Source organism: Pan paniscus, chromosome 1, assembly GCF_029289425.2.
Source record: "Pan paniscus chromosome 1, NHGRI_mPanPan1-v2.0_pri, whole genome shotgun sequence".
In the NCBI taxonomy this organism is placed as follows: Eukaryota; Metazoa; Chordata; class Mammalia; order Primates; family Hominidae; genus Pan; species Pan paniscus.
Window position 1 is genome coordinate 52613832 of NC_073249.2, and position 24271 is coordinate 52638102.

A 24271-nucleotide genomic window follows, 5' to 3' on the forward strand; every position below is an offset into this window, starting at 1 on the left:
CTTTATTTTTATTTTTAACAGTCTTGCTCTATCGCCAAGGCTAGAGTGCAGTGGCGCGATCTCAGCTCACTTCAACCTCTGCTTCCCGGGTTCAAGTGATACTCCTGCCTCAGTCTCCTGAGAAGCTGGAATTACAGGTGTGTGCCACTACATCCGGCTAATTTTTTGAATTTTTAGTAGAGAAAGCATTTCATCATGTTGGCCAGGTTGGTCTCCAACTCCCGGTCTCAAGTGATCTGCGCGCCTTGGCCCTCCAAAGTGCTGGGATGAAGGTGTGAGCCACCCCACCCGGCCAAAAATTATTTTTCTTAGTCAACGATAATTTCAAACCTGAAGTGAGTTTTTCATAGTTTAGGTTTGTTTCTAAAAATCGTTTTTCCCACTAAAAGGCACTGGATTTTCATACAGAAATTATTGAAAGTTAGTCTGTAGTAGGAAAAGTCAAGGAAAGCATGGGACTTTTTGTTATGCCAAAGCTTAATGGGGGCACATGAAATATACACAAAAGCCAGCTTCTTAGTGAGATTTGAAACACATTTGAGCATCCCAAAGTAAGTACAATGGCAATTAATTGTAATGCATTGGGTACTGAAAATGATCGGTTTAAAAGGGATTTAGAAGCAACCCTGCTCTACATTACTAATTGTCACCCTTGACACTTTGTTATGGCAACTCTAGTAGATGAATATAAAATTTATACAATTCTGAAAGGATATTCATAATTAAAAATAACGTTCTTGAAAACCTATCTTTAAATAAGTATAAATAACTTATGACTTAATGGAAGAAATAATGGCCAATACAAATTCAATGAACATTATAATAGGTTACAATTACAAATTTTCTGTCGAGTTTGTCTTTCAAATAGTGTGGTTTCCAAAAGAATTGGTGTGCCGATTTTATTGTTCAGAACTGAAATATCAACTACCATTAAAAAAAATTGTATTAGCATAAGCAATTCACAAAGTATGTCCTTCATTAATGATATGAAAAATATTTCTTAGATTTGATTTACTAGATTCTGAATATAGATGAATACAGATATATATACACATAAAGTATTCAAGAAGACAAACATCAGCAGGAAAATACACCCAAGATGTAATTACCAAATTCTGATGAATAGCCTCTAAAATCTGTGTGGTGGCTACATATATATATATACTCTTGAGTAAAAAGTAAAAAGTTATTTTTAGTTATTAATGTTCTTTTAATAAATTGTGTAAATATCGTGGTATTCATCTGCTAGAGCTACCATAACAAAGTACCACTGATTTCATAGAAATTTATTTTCTCACAGTTCTGGAGGCTAATAGTTTGAGATAGAGCTGTCAACAGGATTGGATTCTTCTGAGACCTCTTCCTTTGCCTTGTAAATGGTTGTATTCTTTCTATGCCTTGCATGATCTTTCTCTATATGGTGTGTTCTTATTTTCTCTTCTTATATAGACACCAGTTACATTGGAGTAGGACCCACCTGAATCATTGACCTTTAACTTAATTACATCTTTAAGCACTCCTTCTCCAAATGCAGTCACATTCTCAGGTATTGGGAATTTGGACTTTAACAAATGAATTTTGGCGGGATGCAGTTGAGCCAATGCTACTGAATACACAAAGATGTTTCTCTCTAACCAAGACGTTGAAAGTAACCCAATGAGTTACTTTCTCCTTTGAGAAATATAGGAGCGACCCAAATTTACAAGACATTTTGCTCAAGTTTACTCTTACAAAAAGTTCATTGGAGGAGACAAGTTTTCAACTGGAATATCAGATAAGGAAGAATTTGTCATCATTCTTTTTTTATAGTGCTTTTAAGAAAGTAAGTAAGAAATTATAGTGCATATGCTTCTCTAATTCCAGTCATTTCAAAATGGTACTACTTTTCTTCTTTTCATTCTACTTTAATGTATTTAATCTTTATTTGAAAAAAATGTACCTGTATCAGTTCAGTTCACAAAGGAAATAACAGGAGAATTTCCTTTTCTTTCCATTTTGGCACAGATCAAGTTTGATTTTGCACAACAAATAAAACTAGCAAATCATGTGATAGATAACACTGTAAAACCTAAAGCTCTTTACCTAGAATCAAATAAAGTGGCATAGATTTGAGAAGAGAGGCTGAGGGAAAAGATACTCTCATAAATTGATAATTGGATTTCCAGTATTACCCTCCACTACATTTGTTGAAATATTATGAAGTTTTGGATAATTACAAAATTTATATTCTTCATTAATGGCCACAAACCCTTGATTGTCCATGATTTTTGACCCATGTGGTTCCACTGCTAATGTTACGATATAGTTCTTTAATATGCAAGGCCTGCATTCAAAAAGATAGTTAATATAGAAAATATATGACTGTTGAGGAGAAAACAAATCAGTGAACAATAACATAAAGCTATAAAAAATAATTATTTATGTATTTATTTATTGAACATTTGCTAGTGAGCTCAGAAATGCAAAATTTACTGTCATTTAAAAGTAAGTTAAGTATATAGTCTACTTTTTGATTATATTCATGTTGTGATTAACATGTTGCTAATCTTGTTGAAATATTAAGTTCATATTAATGTTAATTCGTTTTAGCAGCTTTCTTAAGGTATTATAGAAATAAAAGAAACTGCAGAATTTAAAATGTATTATTTGATGTTTTGATATATGAATCTATAAAAAATCACCATCTGTAAGATTATGAAAATATCAGTCACTCCCCTTGCATTACAAATAAGAAACTTCTGAACATTTTAAGGTTAGAATCTGTCTAGTGACATGTTTCCTACTTAAAGTTTCATGAGTATATTCACATATCTCCATAATCAATATTAAATGTCTTTTACACTGTAGAACTTATAAAACAAAGAAAATATTATTCATTGTTTAAGTTAAAATGAGATAATTTTTCATAAAATTAATTTCTGTTATAGTCTTACAAAATATGCTATTTCTACTAGCACAGTGAATAAATCCTCTTTAGTTCATAAAAAATTGTAGACATGGAGACAGGAAGCTAGATATTACATGAAGTTACATTTAAGAAGGGAGCTGAGTGTTTAGATCTCTTTCAATTTACCTTGTCCATTAGCATAGGAAACCCACAAGGTGAAAATGACATTAATTAGTAACAACATGTTAGATATTCTCAGTAGTATAGTAATGCAAAAGTTTCAGTTGTACTGTTTGGAGTTTGAAATCTTTCATTATTAGTTACCAAGGGTGATTCCGAATTTGAGGAAACTACCACGAAGCTAGGCATTTGAGGTCACTTAGTAAATATCAAAGTTCAGAGAGTTTTGCAAAATGCTTCAATAATTCCAGTTAGTGGTTTCACAACCATCTGTGGAATTGATTCCCTGAAATGTACTTGTAAAATATTATTTAGGGACAGTAATGGACTGAATCCAAAAGTAATATAAAACATTAATTTATTTTATTTCTCATTTTTTGAGTAAAGAGAGTATCAATAAAGGGAACGAAAGGCTTCTGCAACTATTGGAAGAACTGAGGGAACAAAGGTCAAAAATGCTATTTCCAGAAAATTCCAAAGTTCAGGAATCTTAGTGATGCCCCACTAATTATCCATTGTACTGCAGTGGATGTTTTTTAGGAAAACTTCCAGAAGCAAGGAAAGCTACTGTTGGTGATCTCAGCTGCTACCAGCAGCTGCTACCAGATAATGCCTTGTCTTTCACTTGGTCCAAGTTTTCTTTAGGTACATCCCATGGGGGAATCTAAGGGAGAAGCAAGCTAAAATACAAATACAGCTACAAATACAAATACAAGCTAAAAATAAAATAGCTTGTAAAATACAAATACAAGCTAAAATAAAAATTCCTAATACAGATCGTATTAGGAATAAATAGAAAATCAAAACAAACAAATAATGAGTAAGTTGATTAAATCAGTAATAAAATTCACCTATCAAAAAAGCCCAACACCTGTTATCTTCACTGCTGAATTCAACCAAACAGTATAAAAAACTAGTAGTATTGTTTTTCAAACTATGCATAAAATAAAGATGGGTAGACATACACAAACCAATAGATGTAACATATCACAATAACAGAATGAACAAAAGTATATGATCATTTTCATAGAAGTACTAAAAACATTTGAGAAACTTTGACATTTCTTCATGATAAAGAGTCTCCACAAATTAGGCAGAGCAGAGCCAGATGGTGGAATAGGAGACACCAACCATTCCCCTTCAAAGATACCAAGTTAACAACTATGTACACAGAAAAAAAAAAAAAAAAACACCTTCATAAAATGAAAACATTATCAGATTAGCACTCATAGTACATGGTTTTAACTTCATATCCCTGAAAGAGGCACGTAAGAGATAGGTCAGAAAATCTTGAGTCACTGACACTACCCTTTCCCCTCTCCCCACACTTGCAGCTGTGCCATGGTGTACAGAGCCTTGCTCTAGGCACTGAGGGAGGGAGAACATAGCAATTGTGAGGCATTGAACAAAATGCTGTGCTGTTAGAGCAGAAAGGAAAACCAAACCAAACTGAGCTAACCCCTTCCCATGGAGGGAGTATTTAAACCAATGCTAGCCATGACAGTATTGCTGACCGCAGGGGTCTGAAATCAAGTTCCCACAAATCTTGCCACCTAGGGCTACCTACCATGCATTGTGTCTCTAAATAAACTAGAAAGACAGTCTAGGACATAAGGACTGCACACGTATGTGAGTCCTAGTGCTGAACTAGGCTCAGAGACTATGGATTGGGGGAAGACACAGAATATTCAGAGACACCAACTGCAGCAGCTGAGGCAGCCAAGATCATGCTAGCATCACCCAACCCCTAACCCCAGGCTTCACATTTCACAGCTCCAAAAGAAACCCCTTCCCTCTGCTTGAGGAGAGGAGAGGGAAGAACGGGGAAGACTTTGTCTTACATCTTGGATATCAGTTCAGACAAAGCAGGATAGGGCAACTGTCAAAGGAATGAGGCCCCTGCTTTAAGCCCTAGCTCCCAGATGACATTTCTTGACATACCCTGAACCAAAAGGGAACCCAATGCCCTGAAGGAAATGATGCCGTCCTGGCAGCATTCACCCAGCCTAACTGAAGAGCCCTTGGCCTTCAATAACCTGCAGTGATACCCAGATACTATGTTGAGGGCCTTAGGTGAGCCTCTGAGACCTGCTGGCTTCAGGTACCAGCATGGCCACAGGGGGTAGAGAACCACCTGGGCTCCCAGGGTCCCCAGTTCCTGGACTTGACTGGTGGGTGGCATTTTTGGACATACCGTGGACCAGATGGGAGCCCAGTTCCCAGAAGGGTGAATCCTAGGCTAGCCAGCATTCACCACAAACTGACTTAGGAGCACCTAAACCTTAAGGGAACATCAGCAGTTGTCTGGCAGTACTCCTCATGGCCTGGAGTGGTGTTAGACTGTAGGGTGAGGCTCCTCTGACTTTGGAAAGGGGAGGGAACAGTGAGGAGGATTTTTTTTTATTATTATACTTTAAGGTTTAGGGTACATGTGCACAACGTGCAGGTTAGTTACATATGTATACATGTGCCATGTTGGTGTGCTGAACCCAGTAACTTGTCATTTAACATTAGGTATATCTCCAAATGCTATCCCTCCCCCCTCCCCCCCCACCACCCCACAACATTTTAACTTGCAATATGACTGCCAGCCCGATACAGTACCACATAACATCAAGCAGACATCTAAGGTTTTTGAAACTGGTCCCCTGGAAACTACCCTGGTCCAGGGGCCCTCATCACCCTGAATTCTCTCAGATCATGTGCAAGAGCATCAATACAGTACCCCTAGAAGTCTGCAAGAACCACTGAATTGCTGGGATTTTGACACCCTGTAAAGAAGAAACAGCTTAGGTCACAACACCCAAGTCCTTTCAAACATGTGGAACATCTTGCCAAGAAGGATGGTTACAATTAAGCCCAGACAGTGAAGAAAACAATAAATACCTAACTCTTCAGTGCCCAGACACAGAAGAATATCTGCTAGCATTAACACCATCCAGGAAAACCCGACCTCACCAAATGAACTAAACAAAGCACCAGGGAACAATCCTAGAGAAACTGAGATATGTCACCTTTCAAACAACGAATTCAAAATAGTTTTGTTGAAGAAACTCAAAGCAAATCAAGATAACACAGAGAAGGAATTCTGAACTCTATCAGATAAATTGAACAAAGAGATTGAAATAATTTTAAAAAATCAAGCGGAGATTCTGGAGCCGAAACATGCAATTGACATACTGAAGAAGATATTACACGTGCTATTCTTTAATAGCAGAATAGATCAAGCAGAAGAAAGAATTGTTGAGCTTGAAGACAAGCTATGTGAAAATACACAGTCAGAGGAGACAAAAAAATAAAGAATTAAAAACAATGAAGTATGCCTACAGTATCTAAAAAATAACCTCCAAAAAGCAAATCTAAGAGTATTCACCTTAAGGAAGAAGTAGAGAACAAGATAGGAGTAGAAAGTTTATTCAAATGGATAATCACAAAGAACTTCCCAAACCTAGAGAATGATATCTATATCAGGTACTAAATGGTTATAGGATGCCAAGCAGATTTAACCCAAAGAAGACTACCTCAACTCATTTAATAATCAAATTCTCTAAGGTCAAGGATAAAGAGACTATTCTAAAATCAGTAAGAACAAAGAAATAAATGACATATAATGGAGCACCAATACATCTGGTAGCAGGCTTTTTAAAGGAAACCTTACAGGAGTGATATGACACATGCTGACAGAAAAATAACGTTTATCCTAGAGTAGAATATCTGGTGAAAATATCCCTTAAACGTAAAGAAGAAATAAAGACATTCTCAGATAAGGAAAAGGTGAGGAATTTTATTATGCCAGACCTGTCCTACAAGAAATGCTAAAGGGAATATTTCCATCAAAAAATGAAATTCATGAACAATAAATAATCACCTGAAGACACAAATCTCACTGGTAATAGTAAGTACATAGAAAAATACAGAATATTAAAACACTGCAACTGGGTTGTGTAAGCTAATATCCTAAGTAGAAAGACTAAATAATGAACTAATGAAACATAATAACTACAGATTTTCAAGACATAGTCTGTACAATAAGATAAAAATAGAAACAACAAAAAGTTTGAAAGCAGAAGGGAAAATTAAGGTGGAGAGTATTTATGAGTTTTCTTTGGCTTGTTTGTTTATGCAAACAGTGTTAAGTTGTTTTCTGGTTATAAGATAGTACTTGCAATCCTTATGGTAAGTTGAAACAAAAAATTAAAGAATCTGGAAATTAAAGAATATGCCCCTGAATGCACAGTGGATCAATGAAGAAATTAAAATATTTTGTGAAACAAATGATAATGGAAACACAAAACCTATGGGATATAGCAGTTTTAGTACCAAGAGAAAAATTTATAGCTATAAGTGACTACATAAAAAAGAAAGGAAAAACTTCAAATAAACAATTTGGTGATTTATGTTAAAGAATTAGAAAAGGAAGGGCAATCCAAACCCAAAATTATTAGAAGAAAATAAATAATAAATATCACAGCAGATAAACTTGAAATTGAAATGAATAAAATACAAAGATCAATGAAACATAAGTTGTTATTTTAAAATATTAAACATGCTGATCAACCTTTATCCAGACTAAGAGAAAAAGAGTGAGAATTCAAATAAATAAAATCAGAAATGAAAAGGAAACATTACATCTGATCCTGGAGAAATTCAAAGAATCATTATTAGCCACTATGTGGAATGATATTCCAATAAATTCGAAAATCTAGAAGAAATGGACAAATTCCTAGACACATAAAACCTACTAAGATTGAAGCAGAAAGAAATCCAAAACCTGAACAGATCAATTATTAATACAAGTAATGAGATCAAAGCCAGAATAAAAAGTTTCATAGTAAAGCAAAGCTCAGGACATATTGGCTTCACTGTTGAATTCTCCCTAACATTTAAAGAAGAACTAGTACCAATTCTACTCTAACTATTTTGAAAAATAGAGGAGGAGGAGGAGCAAATACTTCCAATGTGAGGCTAATATTACCCTGAAAAGAAAATCAGACAAAGACACATGAAAAAAAGAATACCACAGGTCAATATCTCCAACAAATGTAATTGTAAAAATTCTCAACAAAAGAATAGCAAACAAATTTAACAGCATACTAGAAAGATCATTCAACATGACCAAATGGGATTTATCCTTGAGATGCAAAGATGGCTCGACATACACAACTCAATCAATGTAATACATCATACCAACACAATGAAGGATATAAACCACATGATTATTTCAATTGATTCCAAAAAGGCATTTGATAAAATTCAAAATCCTTCATGATAAAACACTAAAGAAAACTGAAGATAGAAGGAACACACCCAAACATAATCAAAGCTGCATTTGACAGACACACAGCTACTCTCATACTGAATGGAGAAAGTCTGAAATCATTTCCTCAAAGTACTGGAACATGACGAGGATACCCACTTCACCACTGTTATTCAATATAATACTGGAAGTCCTGGCTACAGCAGTTAGACAAGAGAGGGATATAAAGGTATCCAAACTGAAAAGAAAGAAGCCAAATTATCTTTGTTTGCAGATGGTATAACTTTTTTTCAATAAACATAAGGTAATCACCAGAAAACTATTAGAACTGATAAACAAATCCAGTAAAGGTGCAAGATATAATATCAACATAAAAAACCAGTAGCATTTGTATATGTTGACAGCAAACAATCTGAAAAAAATCCTAAAGGTAATCCCATTTACAGTAACCACAGATAAAAATAAATAATTAGATATTAACCAAAGAAGTCAAAGATCTCTATAAGAAAAACAGTAAAACACTAAAAATAGAAGTTGAAGAGGACACCAAAAAAAAAAGATATTTCATGATCACGGACTGGAAGGATCAATATTGTTATAATGTCCATACTACCCAAGGCAATCTACAGATTCAAGAAATCACTATGAAAATACCAGGGACATTCTTCACAGTAATAGAGAAAAACAATCCTAAAATTTTTATGGTACCACAAAAGCTAAAGGTACCCAAAATAGCTAAAGCTATCCTAAGCAATAAAAACAAAACTGAAGGAATAACATTACCTGACTTCAAATTATACTACAGAGTTGTAGTCACTAAAACAGCATAGTCCTGGCATAAAAACAGACATACAGTCTAATGGAACAGAATAGAGAACACAGAAACAAATGTACACATCTACAGTGAATGCATTTTTGACAAAGGGACGCTGTGGAAAAGACAGTCTCTTCAATGAACACTTCTAGGAAAACTGGATTTTCATATGCAGAAGAATGAAACTAGACCTCTATGTTTCACCATATCCAAAAATCAAATCAAATAGATAAAGGCTTAAGTCTAAGACCTCAAACTATGAAACTTCTACCAGAAAACATTGGGGAAAATCTCAAGGACTTTGTTCTGGGCAAAAATTTCTTCAGCAATAACTCACAAGCACAGGCAAGCAAAGCAGGAATGGACAAATGAGATCACATCAAGTTAAAAATGTTCTGCACAGCAAAGGACACAATGAACAAAGTGAAGAAATAACACTGAGTGGGACAAAATATTGCAAACTACCCATCTGACAAGGGATTAATAACCAGAATAATTAAAGAGCTCAAACAACTCTATCAGAAATCATCTAATAATCAGATCAAAAAAGGGCAAAAGATCTGAATATAGATTTCTTAAAAGGATACATTCAAATGGAAAACAGACATGTGAAAAGATGATCAACATAACTGATCATCAGAGAAATGTAAATCAAAACTACAGTGAGATATCATCTCACTCCAGTAAAAATGGCTTATATGGAAAAGAGAGAAAATAACAGACGCTAATGAGGATGTGGAGAATAGGGAAATCTTGTACACTGTTGGTGGGAATGTAAATTAATACAACCACTATGGAGAACAGTTTGGAGGTTTCTTAGAAAACTAAAAATTGAGCTACCTTATGATCCAGCCATCCTAATGCTGTGTATACACCAGCAGTGTACGGAAATCAGTGTATGGAAGCGATATCTGCACACCTATGTTTGTTGCCTCACTGTATACAATAGCTACGATTTGGAAGCCACCAAAGTGTCCATCAACAGATGAATGAATAAATAAAATGTGGCACACATACACAATGGAGTACTACTTTGCCATAATAAAGAATGAGATCCAATCATTTGCAACAACATGGATGGAACTGGAGATCATTATTTTAAGTGAAATTAGCCAGGCACAGAAATACAAACCTCACATGTTCTCACTTATCTGTGGCATCTAAAAATCAAAACAATTGGACTCTTGGACATAGAAAGTTGAAGGATGGTTACTAGAGACTGTGAAGGGTGGTATAGGGCTAGAGGGGAGATGGGGATGGTCAATGTGTACGAAAAAAAAATAGAAAAAATAAATAAGTCCATCTATTTGACAGCACAATCAGTTGGCTATAGTCAATGATAACTTACTTATACATTTTAAAATAACTTATACAGTATTATTGGATGGTTGGAACTCAAAGGATAGATACTTGAGGGCATGTATACCCCATTCTCCATGATGTGCTTATTTCACATTGTATGCCTGTATCAAAACATTCTAGTACTCCATCAATACATACACCTACTGTACACCTATGATGTGCACATGAAAATTTAAAAACATAGATATAGAAGAAATGTACCCCAATACCATAAATAGCATATATGACAAACCCATAGGTAACTTTTATATTCCATGGCTGTCATCACAATGTGTTATTGGCATTGACCAGAGTAGAATAAAACACTACTAGATATGTAAAGAAGCAGAAAATTTGGCCCACATTTAGAAGAAAAAGATCTATCAATAATGCTAAAGACAAACCATATAATAAATATAGTAAAATAAGCAAAACCTCCTCCATAACTTTAAAATAACTGCAAAACATAAGACAAAAATCTTCAGGAAAATATATACGTAAATGTTGAAGAGAGGTGGAATTTCAGTTGAATAATGACATTTAGCCAAGTATAACAGGTTACTGAAAACATTTTCAGTTATAATGAAATTTTACTCTATCTGTAAGTAGTGTTTGTAAAAACTTTATAAAAGTATTATAATTTTTTAAACTATTGTTAGTATTTTAAAGATGGTTGTTTTTGAAATTCTATAAAAAAATAATCTTTTTGAAAATAATTTTATCTTTCCAAGTGTCCCAACCTTTTGCAACATCTGTGATTGGTCAGAAATATGGATAATAATAAACTTTAAAATACAGCACAAGGTGTTTTCAAAGTTCTTTGCATAAAATATAATCAGAAATTACTGACCAAGGACCTTAGTGAAGAACACCAGGAATCCACTAATATTGTTAAGTGTGCTATTAACAGAAAAAGAGTCAGCCCCTTCATTAATTACTTTTTAAAGTATAGCATAGCAAAAAACCTTGACTATTCAAAATGACACACAAAAGTAAGTAGGTTCCTCAGTGGATATTTAGGAGGCTATATGACTTTATGTGTTAGTTGATAGTATTTTAATTTTTTCAATATTCAGTGAATACAAAGTGAAATACCCAAACTGAAACATGCTTCATACTTTTATCTTTTTTTACATAAAATTTCTCCTATGGAATAATTTTAGATTTACATAAAAGTTGTAAAGAGTATTTAGATAAGGTATTTGTTAATCTGAAAATCAGTAAAACAAAGATTAGATTTATTGCATGAATATCAAATGAACTTATTTTTTGTAAGATAAGCATACTTACAACAGACATTTAGCTTCTCTTTCTGTAGTAGTTAGAAAGGCTAGGCTTAAATATATTAAATAGAATATATGTACTCACAGCAATATTGAAATATATAATATTATCACTTTTATTATTATTAAGTGTGATCACCATGCTGTGAAATAGATAGTAAAATGTATTCCTCTAGTCTAACTGAAAATTTATACCCTTTGACCAACACCTCCTAGAAACACCGCCATCCCTTCAGCTTCTGGTAACCACCACTCTACTCTTACCTTCTGTAAATTTGAATTTTTTAGATTCCACATAACAATAAGATCATGCAGGATTTTTCTTTGTGTTGACTTTATTTTAGATAGCATAATATCCACTAGATTCATCCACGTTTTCCCTATTGACAAAATTGTCTTCTTTTTAGTTTGTATAGTATTCTACTGTGTATCTATATCACATATTCTCTTTTTGTAAACATTTTCATTTATTTTTTATTGGCAAATAAAATTGCATATATTTATTATGTAAAACATATTGTGTTGAAATATGTATACATTAGATAATGGCTAAATCAAGCTAATAAATATATGCTTTACTTCACATACTTCTCATTTTTGTGTGTGGTGAGACTGCTTAAAATCTACACTAAGTAGTTTTCAAGAATACAACATATTATTGTTAACTAAAGTCACCATATTTTACAACGGATTGCACGTATAAGTGCAATCATGTGGTTTTGTCTGTCTTATTCCACCTAACTTAATGTCCTCCCTGTTTATTCTATGTTCTTGAAAATGCAGGATTTCCTTTTTTCAAAGCTGAATAGTATTACATTGTGTATATAGACCACATTTTCTTTATCTATTCATCTGTAATGGATACTTAAGTTGATTCCATATTTTGGCTATTATAAATAATGCTGTAATGAACATGGGAATGCAGATAACTCTTTGACATACTGATTCCTTTTTCTTTGTACATATATTCAGTAGTAGGATTACTGGATTGATTATATGTTCTGCTTTTCATTTTTGACAAACTCTGTAGTATTTTCCATAATGGCTGTACTAATATACATTTCCATCAACAATGTGCAAGTGTGTCCTTTTCTCCACATGTTTGATAACACTTGATTTTTTTTTGTATTGTTGATAATAATACTTGTTGGCCATCGGTACGTCTTCTTTTGAGAAATGTCCATTCAGGTACATTGCCTGTTTTTAAATTGGTTAATTCCTTTTTATTAGCCATTGAGTTGAGTTCCTTATATACTTTGAATATTAACGCTTTATCAGATATATGGCTTGCAAATATTTTTCCAACTCATGAGTTGTCTCTTCACTCTGGGCATTGTTTAATTTGCTGTGCAGAAGTTTTTTAGTTTGATGTAATACAATGTGTGTATTTTTCCTTTTGTTGCCTATGCTTGGGGAACCAATCCAAGAAATCATAGCCCAGACCAATGTCATGTATTTTTTTCTCTTTTATTTTCCTCTAGCAGTTTTATAGTTTCAAGCTTTACATGTCAGTCTTACATATATTCTGAGTAGTTTTAGGTAGTGTGAAACAGCGGATCAATTACATTCTTCTATATGTGAATATCCGATTTTCCCAGCAAGATGTATTGAAGAGACTATTATTTTCCCTATGTGAGTTCTTGTCATCTTTATTGAAAATATATTGAATTCTATTCTGTTTTATTGGTGTCTTGTTTTATGCCAATGTCATGCTGTCTTGCCTATAATAGCATTATATCATAATTCAAAATTTAGAAGTGTAATGCCTCCAGCTTTGTTCTTTTTAATGAAAATTACTTTGACCTTCGGGATCTCTTGTCATTTCATACATATTTTTGAACTGTTTTTCATTTTTCTGTGAAAAATGACATTAGAATTTTGATGGGGACTGCATTGAATCCTTACATCTTTTTGTGTAATATGAACATTTTACCCATATTAAATCTTGCAGTCCATGAACGTGGGCTATTTTTCTGTTTATGTGTGTCTTCTTCAATTTGTTTCATCAATATTGTATTGTTTAAAATATATAGATTTTTGAGATCATTGGTTAAATTTACTCCTAATTTTATTTTTTTGGTGTTATCAGAAAAGGAATAGATCTTTAAATTTCTTTTTCAGACAGTTTATTGTTAGTATATAAGAAAGAAAAAAGCAAAATCTAAGAATGAAGAAAACAAGTGAAAATTAATATGCAACTCTATGGATTCGGTAATAGGGTGAACCAGAGATAAGAAGTATTTAAATCATTTTTGTAAAGAAGATTCACACTCAGAGTCAACTATCTAGGGGCAAAATAAACACAAAGAAATTTTAATTTTCACTTAGTAGTTTAACTAGTAATAGCAACGTTTCATTACACTTTTGACATTTTCATGAATGAGTCAGTAAAGACAAATGAGAGAAGAATATATTTAATGAGCATAAACATGTAGTTAGATAGAATAAATAAGATCTAGTATTTGATAGCACAACAGGGTGACTATAGTCAAAAGTAATTTATTGCACATTTTAAAATAAAAGGGATAATTGGATTGTTTGTAACACAAAGAAAGTATAAATGCTAGAGATGATGAATACCTCATTTACCCTGATATGATTATTACCCCTTGTATGCCTGTATCAAAATATTTTATGTACCTCATACATACATAGACGTACCATATACTCACAAAAATGAAAACATGTATAAAGTTGTTTTCACAGATGTATTATTAAATTTGAATTATAAAATCCAGTGAGAACAACAAACTTTTATATTTTATTTATATTTCAAAGATTTTACCACCAAAAATCCCTGAAAATAATTATATTTCCAAAGTATTGGACATTCCCATCTATTACCAATACTTCATGGTTCTTGAGTTCTAAATTTTATCTGCTTTGAAAATAATCAGACTTTCTAGGAAAGGTGTATGATTTTGAATGTTGGGCAGAGGAAATATAAAGTGAACTTAGAACATGTTATGCTGAAAAAAAAAGACAGAAATACTCAGATAAAATTAGGGCACATGAGAAGCATTGAGGAGCCAGTTTCCAGAGATATCCAGATTGAATAAATCAAAATACACGACTCCAAGGTGATACAAACAACTACAACAAACAAAAAACCTTTCTGTTTTTACAAAAAGACAGATTTATATTTCAAAACCTAGAAGTAATATTTTGGTCCATTAACTTCCATTTTTACTAATTAATGTAATCAATTTTTTCACCTCTATAAAAGTATCATTGGCAAATACAAATTTTTATATTCACGTTATACAACATATTATTTTGATATACATAACATTTTATAATGATTATCATAATGAAGCTAATAAAATATCCAATATCTCACCGTGTTACCTTTTGTATGAATGACATCAGAACACTTAAGAACTATTGTCTTTGTAATTTCAAATATATAATATATTATTAATAACTATAGTCATCATGCTTTACACTAGGTCTCCAGAAATTATTTGTCTTATACCTTGTATCCTCTGACTGACATCTCTCTATTTCTCCCACTGTGCAACCCCTGGTAACTATACTTCTACTCTCCATATCTATGAGCTCAGGTGTTTTTTAGATTCCAAATATAAATGACATCATGCAGAATTTGTCTTTCTGTGTCTGGTTTACTTCACTTACTTAATATCTGCCATGTTTATCAGTGTTGTTAAAAAAGGCAGATTTGCCTTCTTTTTAAAGGCAGAATTTAATGTGTTCCACTGTATATATGCACCACATTTTCTTTATTCAATCATCTTTGACAGAAACATAAGTTGTTTCCATATCATAGCTATTGTAAACAATCCTGCAAAAAACATGAGAGTGAAGATACTTCTTAGACATACTGATTTTGTTTTCTTTGTTTATACACCCAGAAGTGGAATTGCTGAGTCATACGATAGTTCTATGTTTAATATTTTGAGGAACCTCCATATGGTTTTCTACAATGGCTGTAACAATCTACATTCCCACCCATAATGTACAAGTGTTTCCTTTTTTCCACATCCTAACCAACACTTGTCATGGAGCTTCAGTGAAATTATTGAAAAATTTATGGGGACAACACCCCAAAAGAAATCAGCCATTTAGAAACAGATAACTCATTTTAGGCAGAGACAAGACAATGTTAAGGATGAAGCCCACGGCGGCAGACTAGCCACACTAATTTGTGAGAAAAAAATAATTTTGCTCACATCTGGATTAAAGACGACTGATGACTAAGAGCAGAATCAATATTCAACACGATAATTAGTTCACCTTACAAATTCTGATGGAAAAATCAATGTTAAAGCAAAATTTCCATTCAATGAGAGCCAAGACCATTGCATTCAGATCAGGTGTAGTAGACAAGAGAAGAGTTGTTGTTTTTGAGACTGAGTCTGGCTCCGTTGCCCAGGCTGGAGTGCTGTGGGGCAATCTCAGTTCACTGGAAGCTCCGCCTGCCGGGTTCAGGCCATTCTCCTGCCTCAGCCTCCCCAGTAGCTGGGACTACAGGCGCCCACCACCTCGCCCGCAGATTTTTTTTTGTTTTTAGTAGAGACGGGATTTCACCGTGTTAGCCAGGATAGTCTCGATCTCCTCACCTCGTGATCCGCACGCTTCAGCCTCCCAAAGTGCTGGGATTACAGGCGTCAGCCACGGCGCCCGGCCAGCAAGGGAATAGTTTTTAACGGAAAGTGTATTAAACAAGTGGGAATAAGAACCTGAAACATTTCTTCAAAGATTTGTAACAAAAGCTGAAACATGAGTTTATCAGTATGATCCTGAATACAAAACATAATCAAAGCAATGGCATACCAAAGGTGGAAGTGGTCCAATGAAAGCAAAAGCAGGCCAGTCAGGAGAAAACATCATGGCAACAGTTTGTGAGATGGCCAAGGCATTTTACTAGTTGAGTTCTGGAAGGCCAAAGAGTAACATTTGCTTCTTAAGAGAATGTTTTGAGAAAGTTTTCAAAGCTTTAGCAGAAAAATGCCCAGGAAAACTTCATCAGAGAGTCCTCCTCCACCAGAACAATGCTCCTGCTCATTCCTCTCAACAGACAAAAACAATTTTGTGAGAATTTTTACGGGAAATCTTTGAGCATTCCTACATTACAGTCCTGATTTGCCTTCTCCTGACTTCTTTCTTTTGCCTAATTTTAAAAAATCTTACAAAGGGTACCCATTGTTTCAGTTAATTATGTGAAAAAGACTGCTTAACATGGATATAGTCCCAGAACCATCGAGTCTTTAGGGATGGACTAAATGGCTTGTATCACTGTTTTCAAAAGTGTGTTGAACTTGATGGAGCTTATGTTAAGAAATAAAGTGTAGTTTTAAAATTTTCTTATTTTAATTCAATTTTCCATGAATATTTGGAAGTGCCTTTATATATGCATGATTTTATTTAGGAGCTTTTAATTCTGTCTGTGTATCTTTTTTGTATCAGGACTAAACTGTTCTGATTATTATAGATTTGTAGTGTAATTTAAAAGCAGAGAGCATGATAGTGTGCTGTCTCTTCCTTTTTTGTCTTGTAAGACTGCTTTAGCTATTTGGTGTCTCTTGTTCTATACTATTTTTAGAATTTTTTTTCCATTTCTGCGAAAGATGTGTTTAGAATATTGACAATATTGCATGGAATCTGGAGTTTTAGGTATTGAAGACAATTTTATAATATTGATTCTTTTGATCCTTGAAGACAGGACATCTTTTCATTTATTTGTGTTTTCTTCCATTTCTTTCATCAATATTTTATAGTTTTCAGTGTACAGAACTCTCATCTCCTTGCTTTGATTTAGTCTCAAGTATTTTATCATTTTTGATGATATTGTAAATTAGATGTTTGTTTTCAATTTCTTATTTCAATAGCTTGCTGTTAGTGTATAGAAATGTAACTGGCTCTGTCTGTAGATCTTGTACCCTGCAACTTTACTGAATTGGTTATTACTTTTAGCAAAGTTTGGTGAAGTCCTTGGGTTTTCCATGTATATAATGAGATCATGTCATCTGCAAACAGAGACAACTGTCTTCTTTTCCAAATTCCATGCCTAATAGCTCTAGCCAGGATTTCCAGCACTATGTTGAACAGAAGTGGTGAGAGTGAGCCTCCTTGTTTTTTTTTTTTTTCTGTTCATGGACAAAAATGTTTCAACTTTTCACTCTTGAGTATAATGTTGAATGTGAGCTTGTGATATGTAGCCTTTATTGTCTTGGGGTAATTTCTTTTATGGCTAATTTGTTGAGACTTTTTATCATGAAAGGATGTTGATTTTGCTAAATGCTTTTTCTGTATCTATTGAGATGAATATACAATTTTTGCTTTTCATTCTTTTAATTCGGTGTGGAACAGTAATTGATTGGTGTATGTATACTATCTTTACATCCCAGATATACATCCCCTTTCATTATGGCGAATGATTCTTTTAATGTGTTGTGTTCACTTTGGAGGTATTTTGTTGAGCATTTTTGCCTCTATATTCATGAAGAATACTGACCTGTAATTGTTTTTTTTAGTATCCATGTGTGGCTTTGGTGTCAGTATGATTTTTGACCTCATATAATAAAACTGAGAGTTCACTCTTAAATTTTTGACAGAATTTGGGAAGAATTAGTATTGATTCTTTAAATGTTTGGTAGGATTCCATCTGTCATGAAGCCACGAGTTTTTTTTGTTTTGTTTTGTTTTGTTTTTTTGATGAGAGACTTTTTATTACTTGTTCATTTTTCTTACTCATTACTGTTCTGTATTAATTTTGTATTTCATTATGTTTCAGTAATCTTGGTAGGTTGTAGATGTCTATGAATGTATCTGTTTCCATTAGGTTATCCAACAGTTATATGTTGGCATATAACTGTTTATAGCGGTCTCTTCTGTTTTTTTGTATTTCTGTGCTATCAGATACAATGTTTCCTGTTTCATTTCTAATTTTATTTGTTCCTTCTCTCTTTTTTAGTTCAGCTAAAGGTTTGTCAATCTTGTTTATATTTTCAAAGCCAACTTCTAGTTTTGTGGATCCTCTATTATTTTTCCAGTCTGTTTTATTTATTTCTGTTCTGTACCTTACTATTTTTTTCTTTCCACTAGCTTTGGGTTAATTTTTTTCTTCATTTTCTAGTTTCCAGAGATACAAAGTTACTTGCTTTATTAGGATCTTCATGGAGTCATTCATATCTCTAAACATCCCTTTATACTGCTTTTGTTGCATACCACATGTTTTTTAGTATGTTGCTTTTCCATTTTTGTTTTTCTCAAGATATTTTTAAATTTCCCTTTGAATTTCTTCATTGCCCCATTGGTTGTTCAGGATCATGTTGTTTAATTTCCATGTATTTGTGAATTTCCTAACATTTCTTCTGCTATTGTTTTCTAGTTTCATATGACAATGTTAAAAAATTTTATGTAATTTCAATCTTTTAAAAATTTTTTAAGACTTGTTTTGTGGCCCAACATATGATCTATATTGGAGATTATACCTTGTGTGCTTGAGAAGAATGTTTATTCTACTGTTGTCAAATGGAATGTTCTATATAGGTCTGATAGGTCCATTTGGTCTAACATAGAGCTCAAGTCCAATGTTTTTATTGATTTCTGTATAGACTGTCTATCCATTGTTGAATGTGGGTTATTGAAGTCCCCTACTATTACTGCATTGTTGTCTATTTCTTCCTTTAGATGTATTAATGCTTGCTTTATAAGTTTCATTGCTCCCATGTTGAGTGCATATATATTTGCAATAGTTATAATCTATTTGTGAATTGACTCCTTTATTACTATATAATGGCCTTCCTTGTTTCTTTTTACAGATTTGACTTAAAATTCAATTTTAGTTAATGTTAGTATAGCCCCCCTGCTTTCTTTTGGTTTCCATTTACATGGAACATATTTGTTTATCATTATGCTGTGCTGTGGTCTGCATAGTAGTACCCTTTCAAAATTTGTATGTTACATCCTCATCACTATGGTGATAATATCAGAAAGTAAGGACTTTTTAGGTGATTAGGTCATGAGGATTCCACCCTAATACATTGGATTAGTCTTTTTACAAAGAAGAGTCATGGAACTCTCTTGCCCCTTCCACATTGTAAGGACATAGTAGGAAGGCACCATAGTGGGAAGGCACCAAAACAGGGAGCAAGCCCTTACAAGACATCAAATCAGTTGGTATCTTAAGCTGGAAAATCTCAGCCTCTAAAACTGTATGAAATAAATTTCTATTTTTTATAAACTAGCCAGTTTATGGTAATTTCTTATAGAGGCCCAAATGTACTAAAACAATTTAGGAATAAACATATATTCCTAAATGTTAACATTTCTATCAACATAACTTGCTAATTATAACAAATGTCCTTTAGATTTTTGAAATCTGGCTTTCCTCAACTCAAGCAATTTATCTAAGTCAGGATCACTAACAAGGGGACAGCCTGAGTATATAAGCCACCTGATTTTATACAGTAAGAAGTAATAAGGTATCATTAAATAATATTTGTGTTGTATTATTGATATCTTTATTTTTCACATAATGGCTTCACCTCCTTTATGAGTTTAAAATGTTCCTAATCAAAAATGATTTTACCTAACAAGTGCTGATTAAAAAGAATGAATATAAAAATTACATTTCAGAACCTTACTATTGAAATTTCCAAAACTCTTCTACTCCAAAAATACTTAAGAGGCTATTTGATGTTAAGATCATTACTGATGAAATCTTTATCATTCTCAACTTGCACCGCCTTGCTTGTTAAACATCATTATTTTAAAATAAATTGTGCTTTTGTTTCCAAAGTGATACATGTTAAAGGTAGAAAAATCAGAGGATACTGATATATACAAAAGAATTAAACCATAACTTTTACCCCGACTATCTCTAAACACACACACACACACGCACACACATACACACACACATACACATACATATAAATATATATATACACACACACATTTATCTATAGTTTTGAATTTCCTGGAAATATTTTTTCTATAAATATTAAATCAGGGCAAAAGTATCATGTTTCTGTGTTTGCAAGTGAGTGCATGTAAGTGAGCATGTTATAACTGATACTGTATGTTTAGTTTTTGTATGTTTATGTTGTAATATTTATATACCCAATTACATTTTAATTCTTCTTTATGATTAGTTTGCATTATCATGTGTGCTAGATTGACATCTTTTAGAAGTATCTACATTTCATCAGTTTTGGTGCATTAATGTATTGATATCACTTTTGGTGCATTTATGTATTGATAAATTGTAATTACTTATATCTCATTATCAACATGAGTTAAGACTTGCCTTGGTTTTTACATCTTTGTAAAGTGATATAATTTTGAAATCAGAGACAATAATATGTTTTCCGTTTACTGTAAAATAATGAGCCTCAGAAGCTGTGGAGAAAGCTTTGAGAGATTTAAGAGTGATGAACAGAAATAAAGTCTGAAAAATTGCATCTAATTTCTTGCCACAAACATTTTATGAACTGGACACAACAGTTAGTTTTCCAAGTTTTAATATGGTGCTTTTAAGAAGAGAGCCACCGGTCTCAGCTTATAATTATATTTTCACAAATTAATCCAAAATTTTACGTATGAATAAAAAGGAGTACAACAATACTTAAAAATGAAATTAAGAACTGATTTAATACTAAAGTTCTGAATAAAGCTGTGCATTTTATGATTGATTCTATCTTTTTACACAAGTTGGATACTCCAGTTTCCCATCCCAACATGTTGTTCGCAATGTGTGAGAACTTGGTGAAAGACGATATCCATATTTACACACAAATTCAACTGATTCACCTGTTCTCAAATAAAGTTTCTGTCTGGCTGTCCACCTTAATGCTATGTTATACTTTTCCATAATTTCTCGGGATATTACACACGGATCTGAAAATACAAAACAGTAAACATAAAACATTAAGTAGTATGCAAATCTTCATAGACTTTCAGGTTTTCAAGTAGAATGTTATATGATGGTTCAGGAATTATTTCTCAAAACACTGTCCAAACCGACTATGTAAAAACATCATATTGATTTAAATAAACTTAAAATGGTAATCGATGTGAAAATGATGTTTTATGTTTAATGTATGAGAATTAGGGGTGTATTATCAATGATTCATTACATCAGTTGTCATTTTAGGATCCCTGCATTTTAGAACTTATCATTGCTGCTTTTGTTTGATTAAGATATTGGTCAAAGAGTACAAACTTTCAGTTATAATGTGAATAAGAACTTGGAATCAAACATAGAGATCTAGTGATATTTAGAGCTAATAATATTGTATTGTTTATCTGAAAATTGGTAAGAAAGCAGATTTTAAGTGTCCTCACCACAAACACACACACACATACTCACACACCCACCTACACCCAATGGTAAGCATAGGTGATGAAGAATGTGCTAATTAATTTGTGGTAATCATTGTAGCATAAATATATCAAAACAGCATATTGTCAAACATGAAAGTATATTTTTATTTATCAACTAAATTCTTCAAAATAAAATATCAATATTAAGAGAAAAATTACTTTTTTGTGTTGTTTTTATTGAGACGGAGTCTCGCTCTGTCGCCCAGGCTGGAGTGCAGTGGCGCGAACTCGGCTCACTGCAACCTCCGTCTCCCGGGTTCCCGCCATTTTCCTGCCTCAGACTCCCGACTAGCTGGGACTACAGGTGCCCGTCACCATGCCGGTTATTATTATTATTTTGTATTTTTAGTAGAGACGGGGTTTCACCGTGTTAGCCAGGATGGTCTCAATCTCCTGACCTCGTGATCTGCCCGCCTCGGCCTCCCAAAGTGCTGGGATTACAGGTGTGAGCCACCGCACCCATCCCTAAAGAGAAAAATTTCTAAACTTTACTTTCTAAAAGAAATTTTTGGTAAGCAGGCATTCAGCAGAATGGTTGTTCAATAATCTGTGATTATTTTGTTACCAACAGCAAAATATCAGACTCATCACACTGATTTTTCCAGCCACGTGAATATTAAAGTACTTACGTAAGCATTTTGGTGGTTCTGACCATTGTCCATTTCTACATGTTATTCGCTTGTTACCCTCAAGTTGATACAAGTTCTGGCATTGGTACTCAACTGTTGAAGCTGGAGCATATACTGACAACGGGAATGAAGTAATGTCCCCATTGTCAATAGGTGGAGGGGGCCCACATTTTCCCGTAGAATCTAAAAAACATCATTTCATCACTTGATTTATTGTGAGAGCAAATCAAAATACAAGTTCAAATAAGGCAAATACAAACACAGCACTTTATATAATATCAACAGTTTTGTGATTTCTGGTAAAAGAAATGAGTCCTGGAAGAAATTTTAACCCTTTAAACTGAAAGTAATATATTTAAGTTCTTTTCTCCTTACTGAAAGAACACATAAAACATTAACAAATATTGCTGCTTATGGTAGATCAGGATTAAGAAATATCTTTCCGAATGAATACATGCTAAACATAGAAAACTATGACAAAGAAAGTTTCTTATTTCATATTCAACATTCTTTGGAGTAACACTAAGAGGACACGGGGTTTGAAATTCATGATGGTTCTTAAAAATCCCGTAGGAATTATAAAATGGAAAAGTATGACAAAAATTTTTTAAAAACACTGAATATACTTAATAATACATGGGGAGCTGACAGACAAATAAATCCATGAACTTGAACATACAGCAATATAAATTACCCACTCTGAAAATAGACTGAAAACAAAAAACTGAACTGAGACATTCAGAAAAATACAACAACAAATAATGCAGATGCAGAAAAAGAAGAGAAAGGATATTGGGCTGGAAAAATGAATAAATAAAAGGATGCCTGAAAACTTCCCATTTTGACCATAAGGCATAAACTTATATTTAAGAAGCTGAGTGAACTCCAAAGAGGATAAAAACATTGGAATTTATACCAATATACATTAAAATAAAACTACTTTAAAAAAAGAAAAAAATACCTTGAAAGCAACTAGACAAAAACTATGCATTTCCTTGAGGGGATCAACAATTCAAATGATAGTAAGTTTTTCATCTATAACCATGTGGCACAGTTTTCAAGTGTTCAAAGAACTGTCAACTCCAAATTTTATATCCAGTGACACGATCTTTTACAAGTAAAGGGGTAAATATAGACATTCTCAGAGAAAGGGAAACCAAGAGAATATGTCTCCAGTAGACCTATGCCTAAAGATTAACTAAAGGAATTCTTCAAATTAAAATAAAACAGATAAAAGAAAGAGCTTGAGACTTTAGGATCCTGAAAAAATAGAACGACATAATGGATAAAAAGAGGAGTCAATATAACACGATATCTTTTTCCTCATAAGTTTTTTCAATTATGTTTGATATTTGAAGCAAATGAGTTTAATATGGTGCTCAATGCATGCAGAGAAAATACGACTGGCATTTATACTTACAATGTGGAGAGTATAAATGGATCTACATGAAAGTAAGCTTTCCATATTCCAGTTGTTGATTTAAATGTCAGTGCCAGTAGACAGTAATATATTATTACATATATATAGTA

The 24271-nt window shown here is 33.1% G+C and overlaps 2 protein-coding genes across 3 annotated transcripts in view; both read right to left on the reverse strand.

Moving 5' to 3' along the window:
• Positions 1-3131, reverse strand: part of LOC117975341 (complement factor H-related protein 3) — a 34697-nt gene extending 31566 nt beyond the window's left edge. The window contains 1 exon segment of the mRNA XM_034935146.1: positions 3074-3131. Coding sequence (XP_034791037.1) covers positions 3074-3131 — 58 coding nt within the window.
• An 18102-nt stretch (positions 3132-21233) lies between these two features.
• Positions 21234-24271, reverse strand: part of LOC134728364 (complement factor H-related protein 3) — a 141685-nt gene continuing 138647 nt past the window's right edge. Inside the window, exons 5-6 of one of the 2 annotated variants that reach the window (XM_055110211.2) lie at positions 22742-22924; positions 21234-21626 (exon numbers count right to left, since the gene is read on the reverse strand). In XM_055110211.2, the coding sequence (XP_054966186.1) occupies positions 21424-21626; positions 22742-22924 (386 nt within the window). In that variant the 3' untranslated portion in view covers positions 21234-21423. The remainder of the gene's footprint in view (positions 21627-22741; positions 22925-24271) is intronic. The other variant, XM_063598074.1, reaches the window with a different exon arrangement.